Source organism: Prunus avium, chromosome 7 (genome assembly GCF_965620075.1).
Source record: "Prunus avium chromosome 7, drPruAviu1.hap1.1, whole genome shotgun sequence".
Lineage (NCBI taxonomy): Eukaryota > Viridiplantae > Streptophyta > Magnoliopsida > Rosales > Rosaceae > Prunus > Prunus avium.
The window spans coordinates 38502519-38524001 of NC_142290.1; the positions used below are offsets into that span (position 1 = coordinate 38502519).

Below are 21483 nucleotides of genomic sequence, written 5' to 3' on the forward strand. Positions count from 1 at the left end.
CCAGGGCCCAGCCAAAAATAACAAATACATTTATCTCATCTCAAACTCACAACAATTAAGTTATTAACCATTAATTTTTTCTCTAAATGCTTTAAAAAATTCTGAAATTTCTATGTTTGATCTAAAGGTTTTTACTTTTTTTGTTTATTTGGAAATACACTTGAAGTAGCACCCTCTATTATTGGACCTACTCCATAATCACCTCAAGCAAGTTTGCCCTGTGAATTGAAAATGGGAAAATCCCCCATGACTAATTTAATATCAATATGTCAAACTGTATTAGGCACAATTACTACTTTACAACCTTGTACCTATCATTAGATTAGAATAATTTCAAGAGTTACTAATAACAACTAAAATCCTAGTTGAATACAACCCTAAGTCCCAAAATTTCCAAACTTTCCACTTGTGATTTTCCCCTTTTTAGGCAAATCAATTTAGTCCAAAAGAAAAGGGCTTTAACCAAACTCTGTACTGATTTTCTTTTGAATTTATAATAAAATGACAGATGTGACATATGCTATTTTGTTATCCCTGATCAATAATACTATGGAAATGTTATCACATGTGTCATAACGTTATTAGTTGAGAATAGCAAAAGAGTATTATTTCCGTTTCATGGAATTCTTCCTCAATTTATAGGTTATAATTCTAGGAACATAATGATTTTGGATCTAAAACTAATAATAAGTGAGGCAAATGGGGGTTAAGTGGGTAATTTGGGTCAAAGCTTGTAGGGCGGAGCAGTTGTGAATTGACCGAATGAGAGAAAGGCAAACCAACCCAAGTGTCATCTTTTTGGTAAAACATTGGCTCAACAAAGCAAGCAAAATGAGGAATGTCAGACTCTGACATTTCTGCTGCACTTCTCCCTTTCTTCGAAGATCCTCGACAGCCTTTGACCGAATCTCGCCCGTCCATCCGTCCACTTCCTTGTGATCTTCCCCTTCCTTTGTTATTTCTCGAAGAAGAAACGTTTTTCTTTAATTATAAAATACATAAATACATAACCAATTTTTGGTCGAATAAATACATAATTAACCATGGTTTATATATATCATGTATATAGAGATTTTGTTTCACCAAATAATTTAACATGCAACATTACTAACCTAAATGGTTAATGAATATGTCATAATTCAGATGTGTTAATTTAATATATATTTTTTCTTACGTAAACAGACAGTGATTATGAATAATCTGGTTTTGCAGCTGAAGGGTGAATAACTGAAAGTCATGAATTAATGATAATTATTTAATTTAATTTTGTGAACGTGGTGAATTCAACCGTCTTTATCAGTTTTTGAATTCAACCAATTTTCATTGATGTCGACAATTTATGTTGAGGGGCAAATATGACATTTGATATATAGTTTTCCTCTCGAAACAAAGGAAGTGATAAAAATAGAGAGAGAGAAGTTGTAACTTGTACATAACATACATACAAATCATCATCAACCAACCTCTTGTTTCTTGTTATTTACAATATAACAAACATACATCGATCCTTCAAGTTATTCCCTTTGAAATAATAAAACTAAACTAAATTAAAGTATATACTTACAATAATAATAATCCTAATCATGATTCATATTATTATTAATTATTAATTATTAATTATAATACAGGAGAGAGAAGAAGAGAATACACAAGACAATAAGATGAAATGTGCGGATTCTGTGTTTAGATTCTCAGAGTCTTTCATCTTTGTTCCTCTCCAACATCATCATTTCCAGCTCACCCGCTTAGATCGGATCTATTTTCTGCCACCCCCCTCCCCTCCTCTTTCACCTTTAATTTCATCTGACGCCACCTGCTTTGCCTTTCCATCATCCCCAGTAAAAAAATTCACACAAACCAAAACCCCCACCCCACCCTCAAAAAATTAAACACCAAAAAGAAAGAAAACCCCATTATTGGGTTTGGCTTTTAATTTCATAATCAACAACAACACCACAAACAAGCTCAGATAAAAAATAAACAAAAAACTCAACCCCCCCCCCCCCCCCCCCCCCCCATTTTAGCCTGAGCTCTGTTTCATGCCTGAACCACATATCCCAATTGGTGATCTGTGTTAATGGGCAATGTAACGTCGGGTGTGGCTGCAAAGTTTGCATTTTTCCCTCCAGACCCACCCACCTATGATGTGCACAAAGACGACGGTGGTAAGCTTGTGTTCTCGGGAGTTACAGCTGACAAGAACATGGAAGTGCATTTGCTTGATACAAAAGCAGGGAACAAGATCGTTGCCACGTTTTGGAGGCACCCTTTTGCCAGGTTCACGCTTCTCTACTCGCATGGTAATGCTGCTGACTTGGGTCAGATGCACGAGCTCTTCATTGAGCTCAGGGCTCACCTGCGTGTCAATATTATGAGGTATTAATTCTATTCTATTTCTCCTTCTTTTTTCCTTTTTTTTTCCCTTCTTCTTGTTGTGTTGCTTTGTTTTTTTCTTGTTTTGGAAATCTTTTCTGGATTTTGATGGGTCGGCTTGGTTTTTTATTAATCTGAAATGGGCCTTTTGGTTTTGGCCAATCTGTCATTTGCAAGGTAGTTTCTCTTTTTTTTGCTTACAAAAATATTGATTGAACACCCATAGTGTATTTGGATTTTGCTATTGGTTTCAAAATTTCAGTTTATTGATTGTTTTCCTCGTTTTGTTTGGATAAATTTCTGAATTTTGATGAAATATGAACGGTCCTGTGCTTGCTTTGCTTGTTTCCTCTGTTTCATTTGTTTCTCTGCATATCCGGGGAACTTTCAGCTTTTAAAGTTTGATTAATGGCAGGCTTAAAGCTGCCGGCTTCATAATCTTTTCATGTTCATTCCGTTTGGCGTGAGCCTGACTCCTTCAAAGAGAGACCAAACAGAAAATTATTTGTAATCCAGTATTCTATTTGAAATTTCAACATTGGTTTTTCTAGTAAACAATGGAGGCGAGTACAAACTTATTTTCATTTTGTTAGTCTTCTGTTTTTGTCTGTTCTAAATCATAGATACTTGTTTAAGCTTTAAATTTTTGATTGGTCATGGAGCTTCAAATTTTTAATTTCATTTTTTTGGTGGGGTTTGGGAGTTGGAATGGATGCATAGGATGAGAATGTTACTATGCCAGCATTTATTACGTACTTGAGAGTTCATTCTTTATTTATTTATTTATTATTTGTAAAATTTGGTCAAGCAGCCAATGAGAATCTTTGAGTGTAACATTTAAAAGAAGAAAAGAAAAAAGTCAGGAACTTTGAATGTAACACGCAGGCAGCTGATATGCTATGAGTTTTCTGATGCTCTGTGCTGCAGTAGTTATGAACCTTCCCTTACATCAGATATTTTTCTTTGTGGCAGCTATGACTATTCAGGATATGGAGCATCAGCTGGTAAGGTAAGTGTTAAGTAATCTACGAAGTTAGTTTGCACTAAAAGTTTCTCTTTGATTTGAAAGTTTAGTGCAGGCTCTGAAATATGACATTACAGAAGTATAGGATTTATTTTATTTAAAATCTTAAATTTACATCCCTTTGTCAATCTATTGACCTGCATTGCATTGCAAAACTCTATGACTGAAAAGTGTTAATGTTGGTAAATTTTTAGCCATCTGAGTTCAACACATATTATGACATAGAAGCTGTGTACAATTGTTTAAAGAACGACTACGAAATAAGACAAGAGGATTTGATACTGTATGGCCAATCTGTTGGAAGCGGACCAACTCTGCACTTGGGTTCTCGCTTACAGAAACTGAGAGCCGTTGTTCTTCATAGTGCCATCCTGTCAGGCATACGAGTCTTGTATCCCGTCAAGTTGACGTTTTGGTTTGACATTTTCAAAGTAAGCTCTTCTTTGAATCTCTTATTCTGTTACAGAGCTTAGTTTATTGAACTTGTACTGAAAATCCCTCTGCAATATTTTCAGAATATAGACAAAATACGGCACGTCGACTGTACGGTTTTAGTTATACATGTAAGTACTTATTCCCTTCAATTATTTTGTTTTGAGCACCATTCTTTTAGAATTCAAAGTATTTGTGCTGTGGTTCTATTGTTTTCTCCTCCCTCCTCACCTTTTTCTTAACTTCTGTTTGATGAAAAACATTAAAGAGTCATAACTTAAGAATGAAAAGCTATTTTGTTATCAACTAAACTGAACAACATTTTGCTTTGGATTTGAATAAGTTTCATCTGTCCAAAAAGAAAGGAAGAAAGGAAGAAGAAAAAAATACTAGAGCTGGCTTAATTCATATGCTTTTGTTGCTTGTTTCCTCAACCAGACTAATGACAGTTGCCATTTGGAAAGGACTGGTAAAAGATTCTTTTCTGGTAGTTCATAAAGAGGCCAGGAAGCTTGGAATTGATCCTACATGTGAAGTTTCCTTGTTAAATAATGGAAATTTGGATACAAACTAGTAAACTCCTACAGGAACTACCAAATATTACAATTATACATATTTCACATTAATGGATACTTTTATAAAATGATTTTAAGAAGTGAAAAACTTATCAAAAACATCATCACTAGAGAAAGTAGATTTTATATCAGTATCAAGAACCTGTTGTGATTAGTAAAAGGAAAAATTACAGTTGGACACCTCCTTTGGATTTAATTCCTAACAAAAGTCTTTAACTTTAACAATTACAACAATTTGTGTAATCCTAAACATGCAATTGAAAGATCTTACACTTGTGGTTTTATTCATATTCCCATTGTTCTCGTATGAATGGTTGCTTCTGATTTGATTGATCGGTATGCTGCCATTGGTGATGCATGTTTAAACGGACTATTTTGCAGGGAACAGATGATGAAATTGTTGATTGGTCCCATGGAAAGCGTTTATGGGAACTTTCCAAGGAAAAGTATGATCCCTTATGGGTCAAGGGTGGAGGCCACTGCAATCTCGAAACATATCCTGAGTACATTAAGCACTTACGCAAGTTCATAAATGCGATGGAGAAACTTTCGCTCGGTAAACAAACGAAGAAACAACTCACTTCTAACCCAAGTATCACAGAAGTAAAACACAACAAGTGCTTGAGATTTGGAAAAAGATAGCTGGTTTTCTTGATATCGCTTGAGAAAGTAGGGTATGGAAACAGATAGTTCCACTGCATTGTCACCCTGTCTACACGAATAGCTATGATTTCTTTGGCAGCAAGGTAGCTATCCAGCCTGGTATTTTTCTTGGTAGAGGAACAGATAGGAGGAATCATACCTAGAATGTTTGATCCAGATCTAGTTCAGTTCAGATGACCATTTTTTTGAGATAGGGAATGAACTTACGTGTACAATTTCTAGAGGTTTGGTTCCTGATCTGGGGTTTCTTGTATAATTTAAAGAACTGAGCTCTATTTCTATGTAAAGAAACTATCATCAATTTCAGTAGAGAAAATACATGGGTTGCTTTGATTTACATTCTTGGCCCAATAGAACTTGGTACTCCATTACGTTATATATACATATACAGTCCCCTTCTAATCTATCGAGGAATTCCTCAAATAATTTTATTTGGGGGACACCCATTAGGGTTCCCTACAAATCTTTTTTCAACAATCCAAACAATTTGTTTTTTGAAGTCTACATTCGTAGATCATCCTTGCAAAAAATTAGACAAATCAAAAATCGTTTCTACATCTAATTGTGTCCTACAAAATAAATGAACACGGTACTTCAAGAAAGTACTAAAATTTCAATAATTAAATTGAGTGGTCAAATGATATCGGATTTAAGTGATTTTTTTGTAGAGATGATCTTTGAATGGATTTCTACAAAATAGACGGTTTGGATTAGTGAAATACAATATGGAGTGGGCCCTACAAGGGTGCCCCTCAATAGAAGCTCACTGTAATATATATATATATATATATATATATATATATATATATATATATATATATATATATATATATATATATATAGGGAGATTCTTCAATAAGTATTTTATGTTAAGGATTTGTTACATACTTCTAATCTTGGCCATTGGATTTCATTCATTAATGTGTTAGTAGTCTCTTAGATGCAATCCAACACCCGAGATTAAAAGTATGTAACCAATCCTTAACTTAAATGTTTATTGGAGAATGTCCCTCTATATATAATTAGTTAGCTTTGATTTGACTTTTTCTCTTCAAAACAATTTTAATAAGCCTGCTGCATCAGTTGTAGTAGCATGTTTTGTGCACTCAAGTACTAATGGTTACAGACAATGAGACATAAATAATTACTATTTAGACTTTGCTAAAGCTGAACCATGAAGGAAGGGTCAATCCAATAGTGGTAGCATATGGAAACTAGAAGAGGTGGAAGCATATATGTTCTTTAAGTGGCAGACCATATTAAAATAGCATGTTTCTCAAGTGGTTCTTGCATTGCACATCACTGATACACGAATTTGGGCTGCATTCTTAGAAAAAAAATATATTTAAAAAATTTAAAAGGTTGGTATCAAACAATTTGGCTATGTTCATGACCTCTTGTTTTTTCTTTTTTCTTTTTTAAAGTCTCGAATTGGTTAAGCGCTTCAAGTTTAGTACATCGCATCGCATTTACATGTAGTCGCAGTTGCAGAGCAGCTGCATTCTACTGAGATTGAACAAATGTTTGAAATGAATCAATTCCACATTATGAGGTTATTCATTTAATTCATTCATTTAGTCATTATTGTTATTATTAATATAACGAATACTCATTACTACTGATTGCTAATTTCTGAGTGAATGATATGATAGCCTTTTCCCAATTTAAACCCTAAATAAATAAAGTCAATGGGAAATTGAATAAATCCACTCCTTCAGCTCAGCTGCTCTGAGGTCACGTGACCTTTAACGCCAGAGGCCCGTAACCATCAAATCAACCATGTGAGCAGCGGAGCCCACATGAGCTTATGTAATTTTCCTTCCTAATTTATTTATGTCCTCTCTCTCTCTCTCTCTCTCTCTCTCTCTCATATCCTGGGACCGACGTGTCGTTTCTCGTGAAGGCTGCATTTCTTTCTGGTTCTGGGCTTCTGAGGTCCCTGGAATCTAAGGCGGGTCCCACCGAGGACTCAGTCTCCCAATGAGAATCCGAAACGTGGCATCGTCCTAACACATACTGAGATGGCTTCGGTTGTATGCTATTTTTGGCACTTATTTAGCTCAAAGTCTGAGACTCTCTTTCTGGAAATGTGAAATACACGCTCCTCCTAGTAATAAGTAATAAATAATAATGCCCAATTATACGTTAATTAACACCTAATTATACTCCACGCTTTATTATGAACACAAAAATAGTGCCCCCGCCATACTCAAAAGAGGAAACACATTGTAAAATAAGAGCTATAATCACGCGCTTTTAAAAAAACCAATTAAGGAATTTTTGCGGGTAGATACAATTAATTTACCAAAAACAGAAAATTTAAGGATAATTTGCATTAAATGCCCAAGAAATTAGGGCAGTCGGTATAGATGTGTCAAAGTAACCCAAACAGAATGTCCCCTGACTTACCATATTAATATCCCAAATCCGACGGACCGTTTTACCCGCCATTTCCATTAGAAGCTGACTTATCACAGGCGTTGCTGCTACTAAAACCAGAAATAACCCTAAGATGCATTTCAAAATTTCACTTTGACTAAACAAGATGCCAAAAAAACATTCATGAATTGGTGATTAAATATTAAATGCCAAAATGATAGGGTCCATTGACCTGTTATGGACATCATATATATATATATATATATATATATATATATATATATATATTACAAGCAGAGAGATGAGAGAAGAGGAAAGAGTTTACCTAATTAAAAAAGGGGACACAGCTTGAGAGAAGACAAGCTTTGTATTATAAAATCCATTAAAGATAAAGGCTGTTCTGTTGTATTTAGAAAAAAAAGCGGAAGACAAGGACACAGAAGAGAGAGAAGAACAAACACTTCTGAGTTACTGAGAGAGAGAGAGAGAGAGAGAGACTTTCACTTAAAATACTAAAAAGATTTCTGTTTTGTTGGGTTGAACTCTTCACTCTGTTCTTCTGGCCATCACCATCATTGTCCTTTTCTACAGCTTTTACTTCTACCCACATTCTCTCTCTCTAGCCACTTTCTTAGTTTTTAAATTTTTTTTTATCCCTCTCCATTTCTTCTTCTGGTCTATTTGTTCATGTTCTTTCTTTTCTGGGGTTGTTGAAAAAGACCCGGAAAGTTGAATCTGTTAATAAAAATTGCAGCTTTTGCTCGAGCCCTTAATCTCTGTTTTCTCCTCACGCTCTTTGAAGTTGTTGATTCACTATGACTGTGAAGGCCCAGAGGGGAGGTTTGGTTGATGAGGATGGGGCTATGGACCGTTTCCCTGTGGGTATGCGTGTCCTGGCTGTTGACGACAATCCAATTTGTCTCAGATTGTTGGAGGGGCTCCTTCGGAATTGCCAGTATCAAGGTTTGTTTCTTCTCCTCGTATTGTTTTTCCCTTGGAGGAATTTGCATTTAGTTTTCTTCAAGTCCTAGTCAATTTGTTCTAACAAATTGTGTGTGTGTGTGGTGTGCGCGCGCGACTGTGAAGTATAATGTAAATTCCGTTCTTTAATTTTGAATTAGTTTGTTTATCTATATATAAAAGAAGAAGTAGCTTGTTAAACTCAAACTATGCATAGTCTCGGGTAGAAAAACTATGCAGAGTCTCAATTTCCTGTTCATAAACTATTTATTCAAGTTTTCATCAGGCTCTTTCCACTGTTTTACTAAATGGGCTCCGAAAATATCCGCTTAAATCCAGTAGAGGTTAAACTTTGGTACTGGAATCGTTTACGTGATTTCTGGTTTTTGCAGTTACTACGACCACTCAGGCAGTCGAGGCACTGCTAATGTTGAGGGAAAGCAGAAATAGGTTTGACCTGGTGATCACTGATGTAAGTATGCCAGACATGGATGGCTTTAAGCTACTTGAGCTCTTAGGGCTGGAAATGGACCTACCTGTGATTAGTAAGCATGAACTTATCCTGGATCCTTGGACATAAAATACAACTTTTTTAATCTTGTTAGAATTGGATTTAAGTGCAAGTGAAAAAAAAAATTTGAGTTTTCTTTGGTATCTGTTACACTTCTGGCTTTTATTTTAGTACTAAAAAACCTGCTTAGGCCCCATTTCAATTTGAGCAGTAGATAGTGATTGTTGAAGAAGTGGGAGATGAATTGGTTACTAACATCATTTTTGTGTTGTAAAATGGTCCCAGTGTTGTCAGGACATAGCGATAAAGAGCTTGTAATGAAGGGAATCTCCCATGGTGCTTGTGACTATTTGTTGAAGCCTGTTCGAAGGGAAGAGCTCACGAATATCTGGCAACATGTAATCCGAAGAAAGAAGTTCGACTCCAAGGACCAAAACAAGTCGTCCAGCCAAGACAAGGCTTGCCATGAAACTGGAGAAGGGGGACAGGGGGTTTCACCAGCAGGCAGCTCAGATCAGAATGGAAAATTTAATAGAAAAAGAAAGGACCAAAATGAAGATGAGGAAGAAGACTATGAAGACGATGAACATGAGAATGAGGACCCATCCAACCAAAAGAAGCCTCGGGTAGTTTGGTCGAAAGAGCTGCACGGAAAGTTTGTTGCAGCTGTACATCAGTTGGGACTTGAAAGTGAGTCTTCTGCTCCAGAGAAGTGATGTGTTGCTTTTGTTATACAGATTATCTTCTTGACTAATGTTTCTTCCCACCTCTTCCTTAATCTATATGCAGAGGCTGTTCCTAAGAAAATTCTTGACCTGATGAATGTTCAAGGACTCACGAGGGAAAATGTGGCCAGCCATCTGCAGGTACTCATATTTCCTTTGCCTTACTTTTAAAATAACTTTACTACCATGTAACTTTGCTGCAAGAATTCTGGAATTCGAAATCAAATATTTTTTTCGACCCAGGAATAATCTGTATTTTCGTATACATGTGATTTAATAATATATGTATATAAATGCAATGTTGTAATCACCATCAAACACTTAGCATGAAATATCTGGAAACAACTCAAAGAATCATTCTAGTGAGAGAAGTGATTGTGATAATGTTCTATTCTAGCTATTCTTTAATATTTTAACACTCTGACTTCTTTTGGGCTTGCCAGAAAACTAGGTTTTGCGACCACGCTTATGCTCTCACTTTGTGTTGCAGAAATATAGGCTCTGCCTCAAAAGACTCAGCAGTACTGCAACCCAACAAGCTAGCATGGTTGCTGCTTTTGGGGGGAATGATTCCTCTTACATGCGCATGGGTGCACTAGATGGATATGGAGATCTACGGTCCTTAGCTGGATCACGAAGACTCTCAAATGCCACTTTATCACCATACACACCAGGTGGGATGCTTGGTAGATTAAACTCCCCGGCTGGTTTGAGCATACGAGGAATTACTTCTTCTGGTCTGGTCCAACCTGGTCACTCCCAAAACTTGAGCAACTCTATTAGTAATCTTGTAAAGCTCCAGCCAGCTCTGCCTGCAAACCAAAGTCCAAATTTGTATGAATCAATTCCAACATCATTAGAACTCAATCAATTGCAGCAGGGCAAGCATACTGCGCACATCGGAGAGTCCAATCCCAATAATGATCCAACAAGTTATTCAGTACCCTCTAGCTTTCCAGACACTAGTGTGTCTGTTAGCTCAATTCATTCTGATTCCATTACTTCAAGCAATCCTTTGATATTACACAGGAACCCACAACAAGCACTTGGTATGGGAGTATTTGGAAATCGGTCTTCTCTTAGTTTGGCTTCATTGAATCCAGAATCTTTTGACATTGGAATCTTCTCTAATTTTCTGGATGACAATCGATGTAGTGAAAGTTGGCAGGTTGCAGTTCAGTTATCTAAGTTTCCATCGAATGATTTGCCAATGCGTGAGCCTTTCGATCATGGTCAATTGCATGCGAATAACTTGGGTCTTTCTTCTACTGGGCCTCAAATTGGGAACAGTCCAAATGATTTTTCCTCTTTAAGTGTTCTTCCAGGTCCTGCTGAGGAATTAAGAGGAAATATGTGGAACCAAGAAGGCTTGATTGGAGATGTTGTGCCAACCATGGATTGCACATCAAAGCAAAGGTGGGAAGAACATAAGCGAGATTACAACCACAACTTGAATCCAACTTTCAGTGCCACAAATCCCACGGTTTCTGCTAATGTTATTGTGAGTCCCCTAAGCCAGAGTTTGGACCAAAGTGATGCAGTCTGCAGTAAAAAGATGAATTCATCTTTATTTGACCAGTTAAATGGGGCCACTCCAACTGTCATGCAGCTCAGTGAGGTTGAGAAATCTGCCATGGGAACAAAGATGAAGCCCAGTGAGGACTACCTGTGGGAGCAAACAAAGTCGCATGATGGTTTAGTTCAAAATAGTTATGAATCGTTGAATGATATCATGGGTGCGATAATGAAAGGGGTATGATTAAAAAACTGCTTATAACAAGGCCGTTCCATTATTGATTTGTTCTCATATTTTGGCTAAGTCATATTGAAGTGGGTATTAGATCTTATATCCTTATTGATGTATCCAGTATCATTTTTCCATAGGCCATATTGGAGTTAAAAAGAAGATCTCATTTTTGACAGTAGAAGCTCTATAATTTGATGTTGAATATGGTCTGGTCTATACATTGCATTATGTCTTGCATCTTGTCTAGAATTAATGTATCTATTTTAATTCATGGAAGTGTGTTAAATAAGCAGTAATTTACATGGCGCAAATTTTGAAAGGCACATTTATTTTAGTAGTAATAGATTCGTTCTATTTTCCTTTATTTTTTCCTTTCTCTGTATTACTATGTGGTAGAGGAATTGCTGGAGAGCGGAGAATGTCTAAATATGCAGACTGTATATAGAGATATAACCTAAATTACGTTTTTGTGCTTGTTTAAGTGTCGTGTCCTATCCATATTTACATGTTCTGTTTTGTGTTTGCTTTGGAAAGTTGAATAATGACTATTTATCTCATTATAGAAAGAATACCTGGTTTCTGTTACACCTTATTTTCAGTGTCTGTTATCTGTCTTGTATATTTGTACTTTTTATTTCTCCTCCTCTTCGACGGTATATAATATGAAGGCTGTTGTACAGGAACAAAACGAGAATATGCTAATGGATGGAGAGTTTTGGATTTGATGCTTACTCTCTAGGATCATGTATATGATCAGCCTACACTAGTGCTAATTCCTGCCGGAGATAATGGTGGCGGCATCGCAGCAGTTTACTCCTGCTCTATGAGAAACTTGTATCATTATGTAATTTCTTCATCTCTCTTGTGTAGTTTTTCTTCCAATCTTCTACTCTCATGTTCTGTTGCCAACTTTTGTGTCCTTGCAAATTGCAAACAGCAAACTCGCATCTTTTCAGTTCTTTCTTCTGTTTGGAGTAATGGGCTAATGGCATAATAAGTTGTCAACTTTCTGTATGTTATTTTTTCATATTTTCTTCCTTGTTTCCTTTTACAATTATTTACGATGAAATAACGGACTCTCTAGCTTTATGATTGTTAAACATCTTACTGTTTTTGGGGCCTTTCTCGTTGATACTTGGTCAAATCTGCACTTGCCCATTTAATAAGGAACCCGAAAATGAGATTCTGGTTGCAATGGAAAGCGACGCTCAAAGGTTCCATTATTTTTCCTGTTTTGGCATGGGAATGGTGAGGTTTCTAAAATATAACATTTGCCAGGTGGTCCTTGCCTCATGCAGTATCAAATAACAAGTTCTGGATGAAGAAGATAAAAGAACATTGAAAATTTCCAAAATAGAATTAAATTCCTAATTTTCATTCTCTATTCAGCGTGTCACTTTTGAAAGCAAATAGAACATTAAGCATCTCAAATCAACAAACACAAATGATTTCTGTGATGGCTGCGGCGGTTGACATAGGAGGGACCCAACTCAAGCATTTGATTCAGTCTAGCTCGGTGAGCTGAGCTCTCCTTTCTGCAGCTCTCTTCCTAATAAATATTCCCCACCTTAAAGCGGCTTTGAGCTTAAGCCATCCAACTACAGCCTTTCCTGAGCTCTTTGCTTGCTCCTTCCTGAATGACTGGCCTATCTGAGGCTCATACTGTACACTGTAATTGTAACAAGCCTCATCAGAAGCACCAAAACCCGCTCCTGCTCCTACACCGACTCCCATACTAAATGTCTTGAGCAGTCTTTGCATGTCATCACTCTCCAACATCTCTGAACTCCTGAAACGGATTTCATCAGCAACGAAATCTTCCAATCCATTCCCGTTGTTTGGCCGTGACCAATCTCCTGAAAAATGTGAACCTCCAACTGGCATGTAACCCATGCTGCCAGATAATGCTGCTGGTTCTGGGTTATTAAATTTAATCAATGCTGTTTGATCGGACCTCACAAATGGAAATTCAATGTACTGAGGGACTGATGGGTGGTTATTTTCTGTTTGGAACTGTTCGCCGAATTGAGAGGTATACTGCTGCCTATTCTGAGTAGCTGCAGAATGGTGGTCTATAGCATAATTGTTGTGGTCAGCCACAGTCACAGGTGCAGCTGAGGCTCTGGTAACCTTTTTGTTGCTGACAAGAGAGTGTAAGACTTTTCCATCATATTCTATGACTTGATGCCAATTATCATATGCTCTCTTCACCAGAGAATCAACTGAAACCTGCATGTAGAGCTCCAAATGAGTGAGCTATGTTTAAAGAGATAAGTAATTATCACAGCATTTCCGAATAGTTAAAAACATCCAACCTTTTGACTCTGGGTAAGCGACTCCAAAGGAAGAAACTGCCCATCAGCAATAAGGCCCCTGAGCTCATAAATATGGTTGAAAACAACACCAGTGCTGTGAGTTTGATCAGTGTAGTAAACATAGAGCTTTCCACCCAAGACACAAGTTTTTGCATGCTCCACTGTATTTTCCCACATCCTATTGGACATCCCACTCCCAAGCATCTATATTTTGAAATTTAGAAGTAAGAATACCAGAAAAGCAAGGGAGAATGGTGTTTAAAGATAAATGCAAGAGATGCTTACGCTTCTTAATTTCTGTGGGTCCTTGACAAGAAGGCGAAGAAAGTCTTCAACAGTTACAATCTCAGCCTTAATCAGTTTTTTGTGCAGAGCTCCATCCTTTGCTATTCTATCCAATCTCCAAACTTCGTCATGCAAAGCCGGTGGGTAGTGTTTCTTGTACACTTCAAATGGCAGAAACAGTGACTTCATTAAGACAAGCTTTAAAGGTATTTTGTAATACATATAAAGGAATAACGGCATATCAGACTCAAGGTACACTAACCAAAATGTATGACACTGCAAGTTAGGAAGATATATGCAAGAATCCAAAATGACCAACAAGTTTATGTCATCAATCCTAATACTAGAGGAATGAATTCTGAGTCTGATCAACTAATACTGGGTTATGCTCTCTGCCCCAGGCAGACATAGTGGCTCCAAGACCCCCTAACTTGATTAGCATATGTACTGCAGACTGTTCTATCATAAGTAAATACTAAAATGGCAAACTTCAGAAAACTCACATTCTCCCCTGTGATCTTTAACAGAAAAAGCATCTGTTTTAGCCTCACAAATACGAATGCCCTCACAATATCCAGGGGAAATCTTAACACCAAGCCTGAATTTCCTGCTCCTTGTCCAGCTAGAATTGTCAGTGAAGGTAAGATCTCCAAGAGTACCTACCCCTTCCTTGAGAGTAATTTGTAGATCCCCTGTCAAAAGTGGCCTTTTCCCCTCACGTTCCTTTACTTCATGGTTTTCAAAGTGTTCTTTGGTCCAAATATCATCAGCTTCCTCATTAAAGTCACCTTCCAGCACCACAACATTCAGTTTTGCAGCTGATTCAGGCCCTGTTTGCAAAACAGTGCCTGTGCTGTGGTCTAGCAAGACGACATGAATTGCTGCTCCTTGCTCTCCTTCAACCTTTGCACCTGTGAACAGATGAGGAGGCATTCTTGTTTTGAATTGTAGTTGCAGAGTTCTTCCTTCTGGGCCCTGTATTCTTGGTGGTGGAGACCTGCAGTATTTTGGATAGTGCAAACAATGAATTTGTTGATACGGCTTCCCACCCCAACCTTCCAACCAACACACCATTACAGAGAAAGAAAGAAACAAAACATGATAATTTACGAAAATCCGAAGAAGAAAGCATAACATCTGCTTTAAATATTTTTAAATTATAATTGGAACCATAGTCTATGGCTTTCAAAATGAACCAAGGAGACAATACTATGGTTGAAACAAACCTTCCAGCCAGTTCAGCATGATCTAACTTTGTCAAAGCACGCTCCACTTCTTCACTAACCTGTTACTCAAAAAGAATTTCAGAATGATCAAAAGGATGCTAACTTGCTGCAAACAATGCATGGTTTTACACATGACTGAAGGCAATGTTTTGAAGAAAGTATAACCAGGAAATACTACGTGCCACAGATTTTTTCGGCATTATCGATGGCAGGATACTAACAACTTAAAGTGCTTTCTTTGTTTAAATTAGTGGGAAAAGTAAAACACACGGAAAGCCATACTATGCAGAAAGTGACTTCGCAGGAAAAATAAAAATGAAATGCTATAATTCATTGTTTTGGAAAGGTGGGAAAGGGAAGAAAACAATGATTTGCTATCCCAGGAAGGGACTGATCATCATCTGAGTGCAGCTAGTTTCAACCTCAACTCTACTCTAATATGCAAAGGGTGACAATCTGACTCACAATTCTGCGGAGAAGAGGCTCCAAAGATGAGCAAAGTCTTTGCAAGCTATCTACCTTCAAAGATTCCACAATTACACTGCAAATAATGAACTGTATAAACAATAGTCTTTAAAGAAAATGATATTGAACGCTTGCATAGAGATGATTCAACAGGGGAGTGTAAATGCAAAATAAGTCAGCCTAAAAATTCTTACAATTGAATTAGCACCTACCCCTTAATTAGCAGAAACAAGTCATAAAATCCAAATATCAAAATAGGAAATAAAAACCTTGCCAAAGCGGGCAATCTCTGCTTCTTTGGCTCTGGCGGGTGGCCTTCTTCTGCATCATCATCCAATTCCACGCCCTCTTCATACCCTCTCTTCTCCACCCTCATGCTTCCTGAACTTTCCATTTTCAGAAACTTATCCAACCCTAGCCGCCAAAACTCTTTCAAAAATACTTCCCAAACTTGGAACCCAAGATGGATCAAAGTATATCCACGTATACAGTCACAGAAGCTTCATAGAATGAAGAACTCAATCAAAACCTATTAAGCGTCAAGTTTTCAGACCCCAAACGACAATTCTGTTTTTTTGGGTTTTCCTCCCTGATCTGAGTATTAATTGAAAAGATGTATTTGTTGAGTTTTTGGTGGATCTACATCGATTTCTTTTCTACTTTTATATTATATTTGATCTAAAAAATATTATAATAATGGGTTTGCATGTTATAATATTATTGCCCCTTATAATAATTCAACGTCATAGCCTCACAGCTGGGGTTGGATGTGCCTTGTGAGTGCATGAACGTTGAAAGTCAGTCCGAACCGCGTCTTTTGGTGCAACTTTTGGATTTGTGATATATTATATATTAATATTTACATATGCATAAGTCCTTTGACCATCATTATGTTTGGTGAGTGTTGTGTGGAAGAATAAGGGTCATGCACAAATGGCGGTGCGGCAGTGAGAGCCGTTGATTACTTGATTTTGCGTAAAGATGGATGAGGAAGTCAATGGCTGTCACCTGCGCCGACAGAAAATACCATTTATGAGTTCACTGCGAAACCCATGTTCAAGTAATTCGAGGTTTCCTTTGGTTTTGCTAATAGCTGTGAAACCCACGTTCTTGGAATATTGTGTCGAGTCCAAAATCTTCACCTTCAAGATTTTGTCTTGTTTGCTCAAATATAATTGATGACTTGAGTGGATTGAGTAGTCATAACACTTGATGCTGACATATGATATGCAAGTATATTCTCAAACACCACTTTATTCATCATGAAAGTATAACACGGGATGAGACTGCTTTTCCATTCATTTATGTCAAGTAAACACAGCTTGATGCTGACATATGATATGCAAGTATATTCTCAAACACCACTTTATTCATCATGAAAGTATAAGCTGGGATGAGATTGCTTTTCCATTCATTTATGTTAAGTAAACACAGGAGTAACCCGTAATAGGAATTAATGCACTGGCAGATTGTAAACATCATCTCATTGTTGTAAAATGGGCAAAGGGATCCTTAACATTTTGTTTATAAAGTAAAATCTGATATCTTTATGCCATTTGTGGGCAATACAGGTACAACTACACTTGGAAGAGAGTGAGAGAGAAAGAGAGGGATCATTTTTGCTGTAACAGGGGAAGGAACGATCCATGCAATTTTGCTTGGTTGTTTGTATAAATACTGCAGAGAAAGACGAATCAGTAGTTGAACTGAACCGAACAACTTGCAATCCGGTTTTACAAACTATAGCCCTTCCCAACCCATTTGACGGGCTCGTCTTTCCCACAACAAAGTCACCTTTCTCTCCTTGATAAACAATGCCTGAGCACGCTCTCTTGCCTCCTCACAAGTTTCTGTTGCAGCATTGCACTTTTCTGCTTCTTTCTGGTACTGAGAAGCCACCCTCTTTGCTTCAGCAAATGTGATGTTCATGTGTCGGGTGTGCTCTGCAGCAACAGCCTCTTGCAACTTCAATTCCTCTGTTAAAAGGTCCACAAACTGCTTCTCCATTTCCTGCTTCAGATCTGGGTCATTACTTCCACAATCTGTTCACCAACAAAAATGATTACAGACCCATGTACCTATACATAGTTCGCAATAAACAACTTGGGAAGGCATTTCCCAGAAGCAGTGGATGAAAACTTATAATGGCTATTAAATATTTGTTAACAGGTTCCACTGACCTTGTTGCCAAGCTAATACTAATGAATGTAATAAAGGAAAAGGATAACACAATAAGTTGAATGATAGGATGCATTCTAACCTGCGACTGAGAGATTGGCCAATCCTGCAAAAGAATAACAAAAACCAAACCATGACATATGTTATTATAGGAGTAAAAATGAACTCTCAGACTATAATAATTGAAAGAAGATAGGGAAATCAAAAGCAAAATCTCAGATTTTGCATGCAGTTTAACAGCAGAAACAGATTTTCCCAGATTCGATATACACAAATCAAAATGCTCATTCCAACTTTAGTCCTAAATCGTTCCGGCACTAGTTCTTCTATGGATAGCAAAAATATCCATCTAACCGTTTGAACAACCACTAACGATACGATAGTCACCCCCACCCCCAAAGCCCCCCCAAGTTTGAATGACTGGGCAAAGCATATTTGAGAATCATTGTATGTTGAAGCGAGACTTTCCAGCTCCCAGAAATAAAATCCGAAACATGGTTAACAATGTCTGAGTGCAGAACTGGTTAATGTTGCCACAAAATGAGCGCATTGTGGATTCATAAACTCAGATCAGAAAGACTTCATACAGCCCATAGCAATTTTAAAGAGTGCACATATGATATGCAGGTAGTGCTGTATTTCCTTTCAAGCACCATGGTATAACAGAGTAAAGACACAGTATAACAGTGCAAGTAAAGACAACACAAGGCAAGATCTCAACTTTACTCAAAACTCAATCAAACAAGCATTACCCAACAAAAGAGAACAGCTCGGAAAACAAAAAACAAAACAGAAAACAATCACACCATATCAATGCCACAAACCTATCAAAAGGGAAATTATAATTTCACTCTATTCAGCTTAAAATCGGACACAATAAGAAAAAAAGAAAGTAAATCTAAACCTGAATTGGGTTCCACTTCCCACATATATTCCCAACACATAAGCAGCTCCAAATCAAAAATTAGCAATAAGAAGGATTTAAACCCCAAATTGATGACATGGGTAACCATAAGTTTCATTCCAATCAAGAAAAAATCAAAATTTCAAAAGAACCCAGAAACAAAACATAAGAAATCAGAAATCAAAGCGACAAGAAACCCATATTAAGAAAGAAGGAGAGGGAGAGTGGTACCAGGAGCAATCTTGAGAAGGGACAAAGGAGGAGGGCAATCACAGTTGCAGGTAGGGCAAGAAGTTTTAGAATCCCCCGACCTTATACTCTTCTTGAACCTCCAATACAAGGCCGGACCACATACCCCCAATGCTGAAACTACTGCAAACACCACCAAACAACATCTCAAACAAGTAGCAGATCGCCTTGACATCTCTTTCTCTCTCTCTCTTGATGTGTTTTTCCTTCGTTAGTGTGTCACTGTATTGGGGGAAAGTGAGATCTAACTTGAAATCTATGACTGCTGGTTTTGTTAAAGCAAAACTGTAATCTGAAGAAGTCAGTGGCTCCCCATTAATGAGCTGTAATCATGAAAAATAATGTTACAGAGGCAGAGGTGGTAAGTTTAGTTTGGTAAAGAACCTCTATTTTTTCCTCAAGTCAAAGCAATTATTACAAGATCTAGTGTAACTGTATGAGAGAGCGAAAGCAACACATATTCTTTAACTTCTGAATTCTTATCAAAAAAACCAAGGTAATATTAGATAAAGCGGGCCTGTTTCCTATGTGGGCTTTTAGTCTCTCGAGCTTTCATGATGAAAGATTATTTCACCCAGTCCAGAAACCAAACTTGTGTTGAATTGCATGTGTTCAGATTCAGAACCAGGCCCATGCTTAAGGTTTAGGTCTTTCCATCTTCCATGGAGAAACGGCAGTGAATTTGGGCCGATCACTAATTATTGGTACGGTTAAGCTTGTACATATCCTATCGATTGATCTTTTTTTTGGGAGAGAACTGATCAATTGATCTTATCAGTTACAAAGATACAACGCATGCGTGGTCCATGATTTAAGAAGTGACTGGGACTCGAGATTTGACTCCCTTTGTGTCACCCCCTCGATCTACAATTCTTGGTTTCACAAGCCAATGACAATGACAAAGCTTAATGCTTCTTAGCAAGCTTGCTTTTCTTTGAAGCTACTACCACAAGTTGCTTTTTCTTCCTCCCCAAGCTTTGACGTCTTCAAATCAAAACAGAAATTTTAACCTCCATATTTCTGGAAGGGGAAAGGGGAAAACAAAACCCACCGTAATGTGTGGCAAGTTCAACCATTCACACCCTACACGTGTAAGGCCGAGAAAGCCACACGTCGCTCATTTAAGTTACCTTTTGCCCCAAACAAAAGCCATTAAGCTGAAGCCACCTCCACACCTTATCAACAGACCACAAACATAATAAAACCCCCAAAAACTCTCCCATTCTCGAAACCTAGAAACAATAAGAAACAATGGCGAAGAAAACCATGGATGTGGTGAAGGGTCTGGATTTGCAGAGGTACATGGGGCGCTGGTACGAGATAGCCTCATTTCCGTCAAGGTTTCAGCCCAAGAGTGGAGAGAACACGAGGGCTACCTACACTCTGAGAGATGATGGGACTGTGAACGTGCTCAATGAGACTTGGACTGATGGAAAAAGAGGCTTCATAGAGGGCACTGCATACAAGGCCGACCCCTCCAGCGAAGAGGCCAAACTCAAAGTGAAATTCTACGTTCCTCCATTTTTGCCCATCATCCCTGTTACTGGTGATTACTGGGTTTTGTTTATTGATGAGGATTATCAGTATGCTTTGATTGGCCAGCCTAGCAGGAATTACCTTTGGGTAATTTTTTTTATTTTATTAAAATTACCTTTGGATATTTGTTGTGCTTTGTCTGTATTTGGATTTAACTTTTCTTCTTTTTGCTTTTGGGGGGGTTGGGGAATTTGATCAGATTTTAAGCAGGCAGCCTCGTCTTGATGATGAAATTTACAACCAGCTAGTTCAAAGGGCCAAGGATGAGGAATATGATGTTAGCAAACTCCACAAGACACCACAGAGTGAGACTCCACCGGAAGGAGAAGAAGGCCCCAAAGACACCAAGGGCATCTGGTGGTTCAAATCCATCCTGGGAAAGTAGACAGTTTCTGATAGCAATAGCATATTTGGGGTTTGAGGATGTGTAGGTATTTGTAATAAGAAACACACAAAAACCCCTTTTGGCAACATCAATCAAGACTAGGGAGTCGTTTGTTAATTTGTGTATGTTTTAGTAGTTGTTTGTTGCAGAGTCGAGACTGTTTCTGTGTGCATGCGATGAACTCTGAAGAAGCCTATTAGTATTGAAAATATTCCTTCTGTTTGTTCCGTCCTACGTAATTTGTACCTGTACCTGCGGATTTTGAATGATATTTTGATGAGATCACTCTTTACTTAAAATTTTCTGTCGGTTTGATTTTTATGAGCTTCTGCAAGGGAGGAGGACAAAAAGGAAGTGGCTTACAGTTCAATTCACGTGTAGGTGTGGGGTATATCTCTTGAGAGAGAGAGTCGTCGTTTTCCCTTCTTATTCACATTTTATCCGTATGGAGGACCATGTCGACATGGTTCTATGGAAAGTAAACAGAACCAGTTACCAACACGTATCTTTCTCTGGGCATTCTCTGGTCACATGGATATTTGTTCGGTGGA

The 21483-nt window shown here is 37.7% G+C and overlaps 5 protein-coding genes across 6 annotated transcripts; 3 read left to right on the forward strand and 2 right to left on the reverse strand.

The window, feature by feature from the left end:
- The first annotated feature begins 1643 nt into the window (after positions 1–1643).
- Positions 1644–5421, forward strand: LOC110756826 (alpha/beta-Hydrolases superfamily protein). Its single transcript, XM_021958296.2, has 5 exons — positions 1644–2376; positions 3346–3382; positions 3592–3828; positions 3913–3960; positions 4786–5421. The coding sequence occupies exons 1-5, from the start codon at positions 2078–2080 to the stop codon at positions 5044–5046; spliced, it is 882 nt and encodes a 293-aa protein (XP_021813988.1). The 5' UTR covers positions 1644–2077; the 3' UTR covers positions 5047–5421.
- A 2393-nt stretch (positions 5422–7814) lies between these two features.
- On the forward strand, positions 7815–12501 carry RR18 (response regulator 18). The gene is given in 7 exon segments (XM_021958449.2): positions 7815–8409; positions 8799–8951; positions 9203–9607; positions 9707–9783; positions 10133–11395; positions 12070–12102; positions 12104–12501. Coding segments are annotated over 7 exon segments (2118 nt in total). The 5' UTR covers positions 7815–8261; the 3' UTR covers positions 12143–12501.
- Positions 12502–12717: 216 nt separating this feature from the next.
- Positions 12718–16376, reverse strand: LOC110756955 (calmodulin-binding protein 60 E-like). Of its 2 annotated transcripts, none has more exons than XM_021958462.2 (7): positions 15893–16376; positions 15681–15756; positions 15216–15274; positions 14493–14986; positions 13990–14150; positions 13705–13908; positions 12718–13618 (listed from the first exon to the last, which is right to left on the reverse strand). In XM_021958462.2, exons 1-7 carry the CDS (start codon positions 16072–16074, stop codon positions 12893–12895), a joined length of 1902 nt encoding a protein of 633 aa, XP_021814154.1. In that variant the 5' UTR covers positions 16075–16376; the 3' UTR covers positions 12718–12892. The 2 variants fall into 2 exon arrangements, with proteins under 2 accessions (XP_021814154.1, XP_021814155.1); XM_021958463.2 differs by having other exon boundaries at positions 15950–16374.
- Positions 16377–17189: 813 nt separating this feature from the next.
- On the reverse strand, positions 17190–19365 carry NKS1 (ubiquitin-associated protein (DUF1068)). Its single transcript, XM_021958385.2, has 3 exons — positions 18994–19365; positions 17941–17964; positions 17190–17722 (listed from the first exon to the last, which is right to left on the reverse strand). Exons 1-3 carry the CDS (start codon positions 19184–19186, stop codon positions 17421–17423), a joined length of 519 nt encoding a protein of 172 aa, XP_021814077.1. The 5' UTR covers positions 19187–19365; the 3' UTR covers positions 17190–17420.
- Positions 19366–20180: 815 nt separating this feature from the next.
- On the forward strand, positions 20181–21231 carry TIL (temperature-induced lipocalin). The gene is made up of 2 exons (XM_021958384.2): positions 20181–20634; positions 20747–21231. Exons 1-2 carry the CDS (start codon positions 20263–20265, stop codon positions 20930–20932), a joined length of 558 nt encoding a protein of 185 aa, XP_021814076.1. The 5' UTR covers positions 20181–20262; the 3' UTR covers positions 20933–21231.
- Positions 21232–21483: the final 252 nt, after the last annotated feature.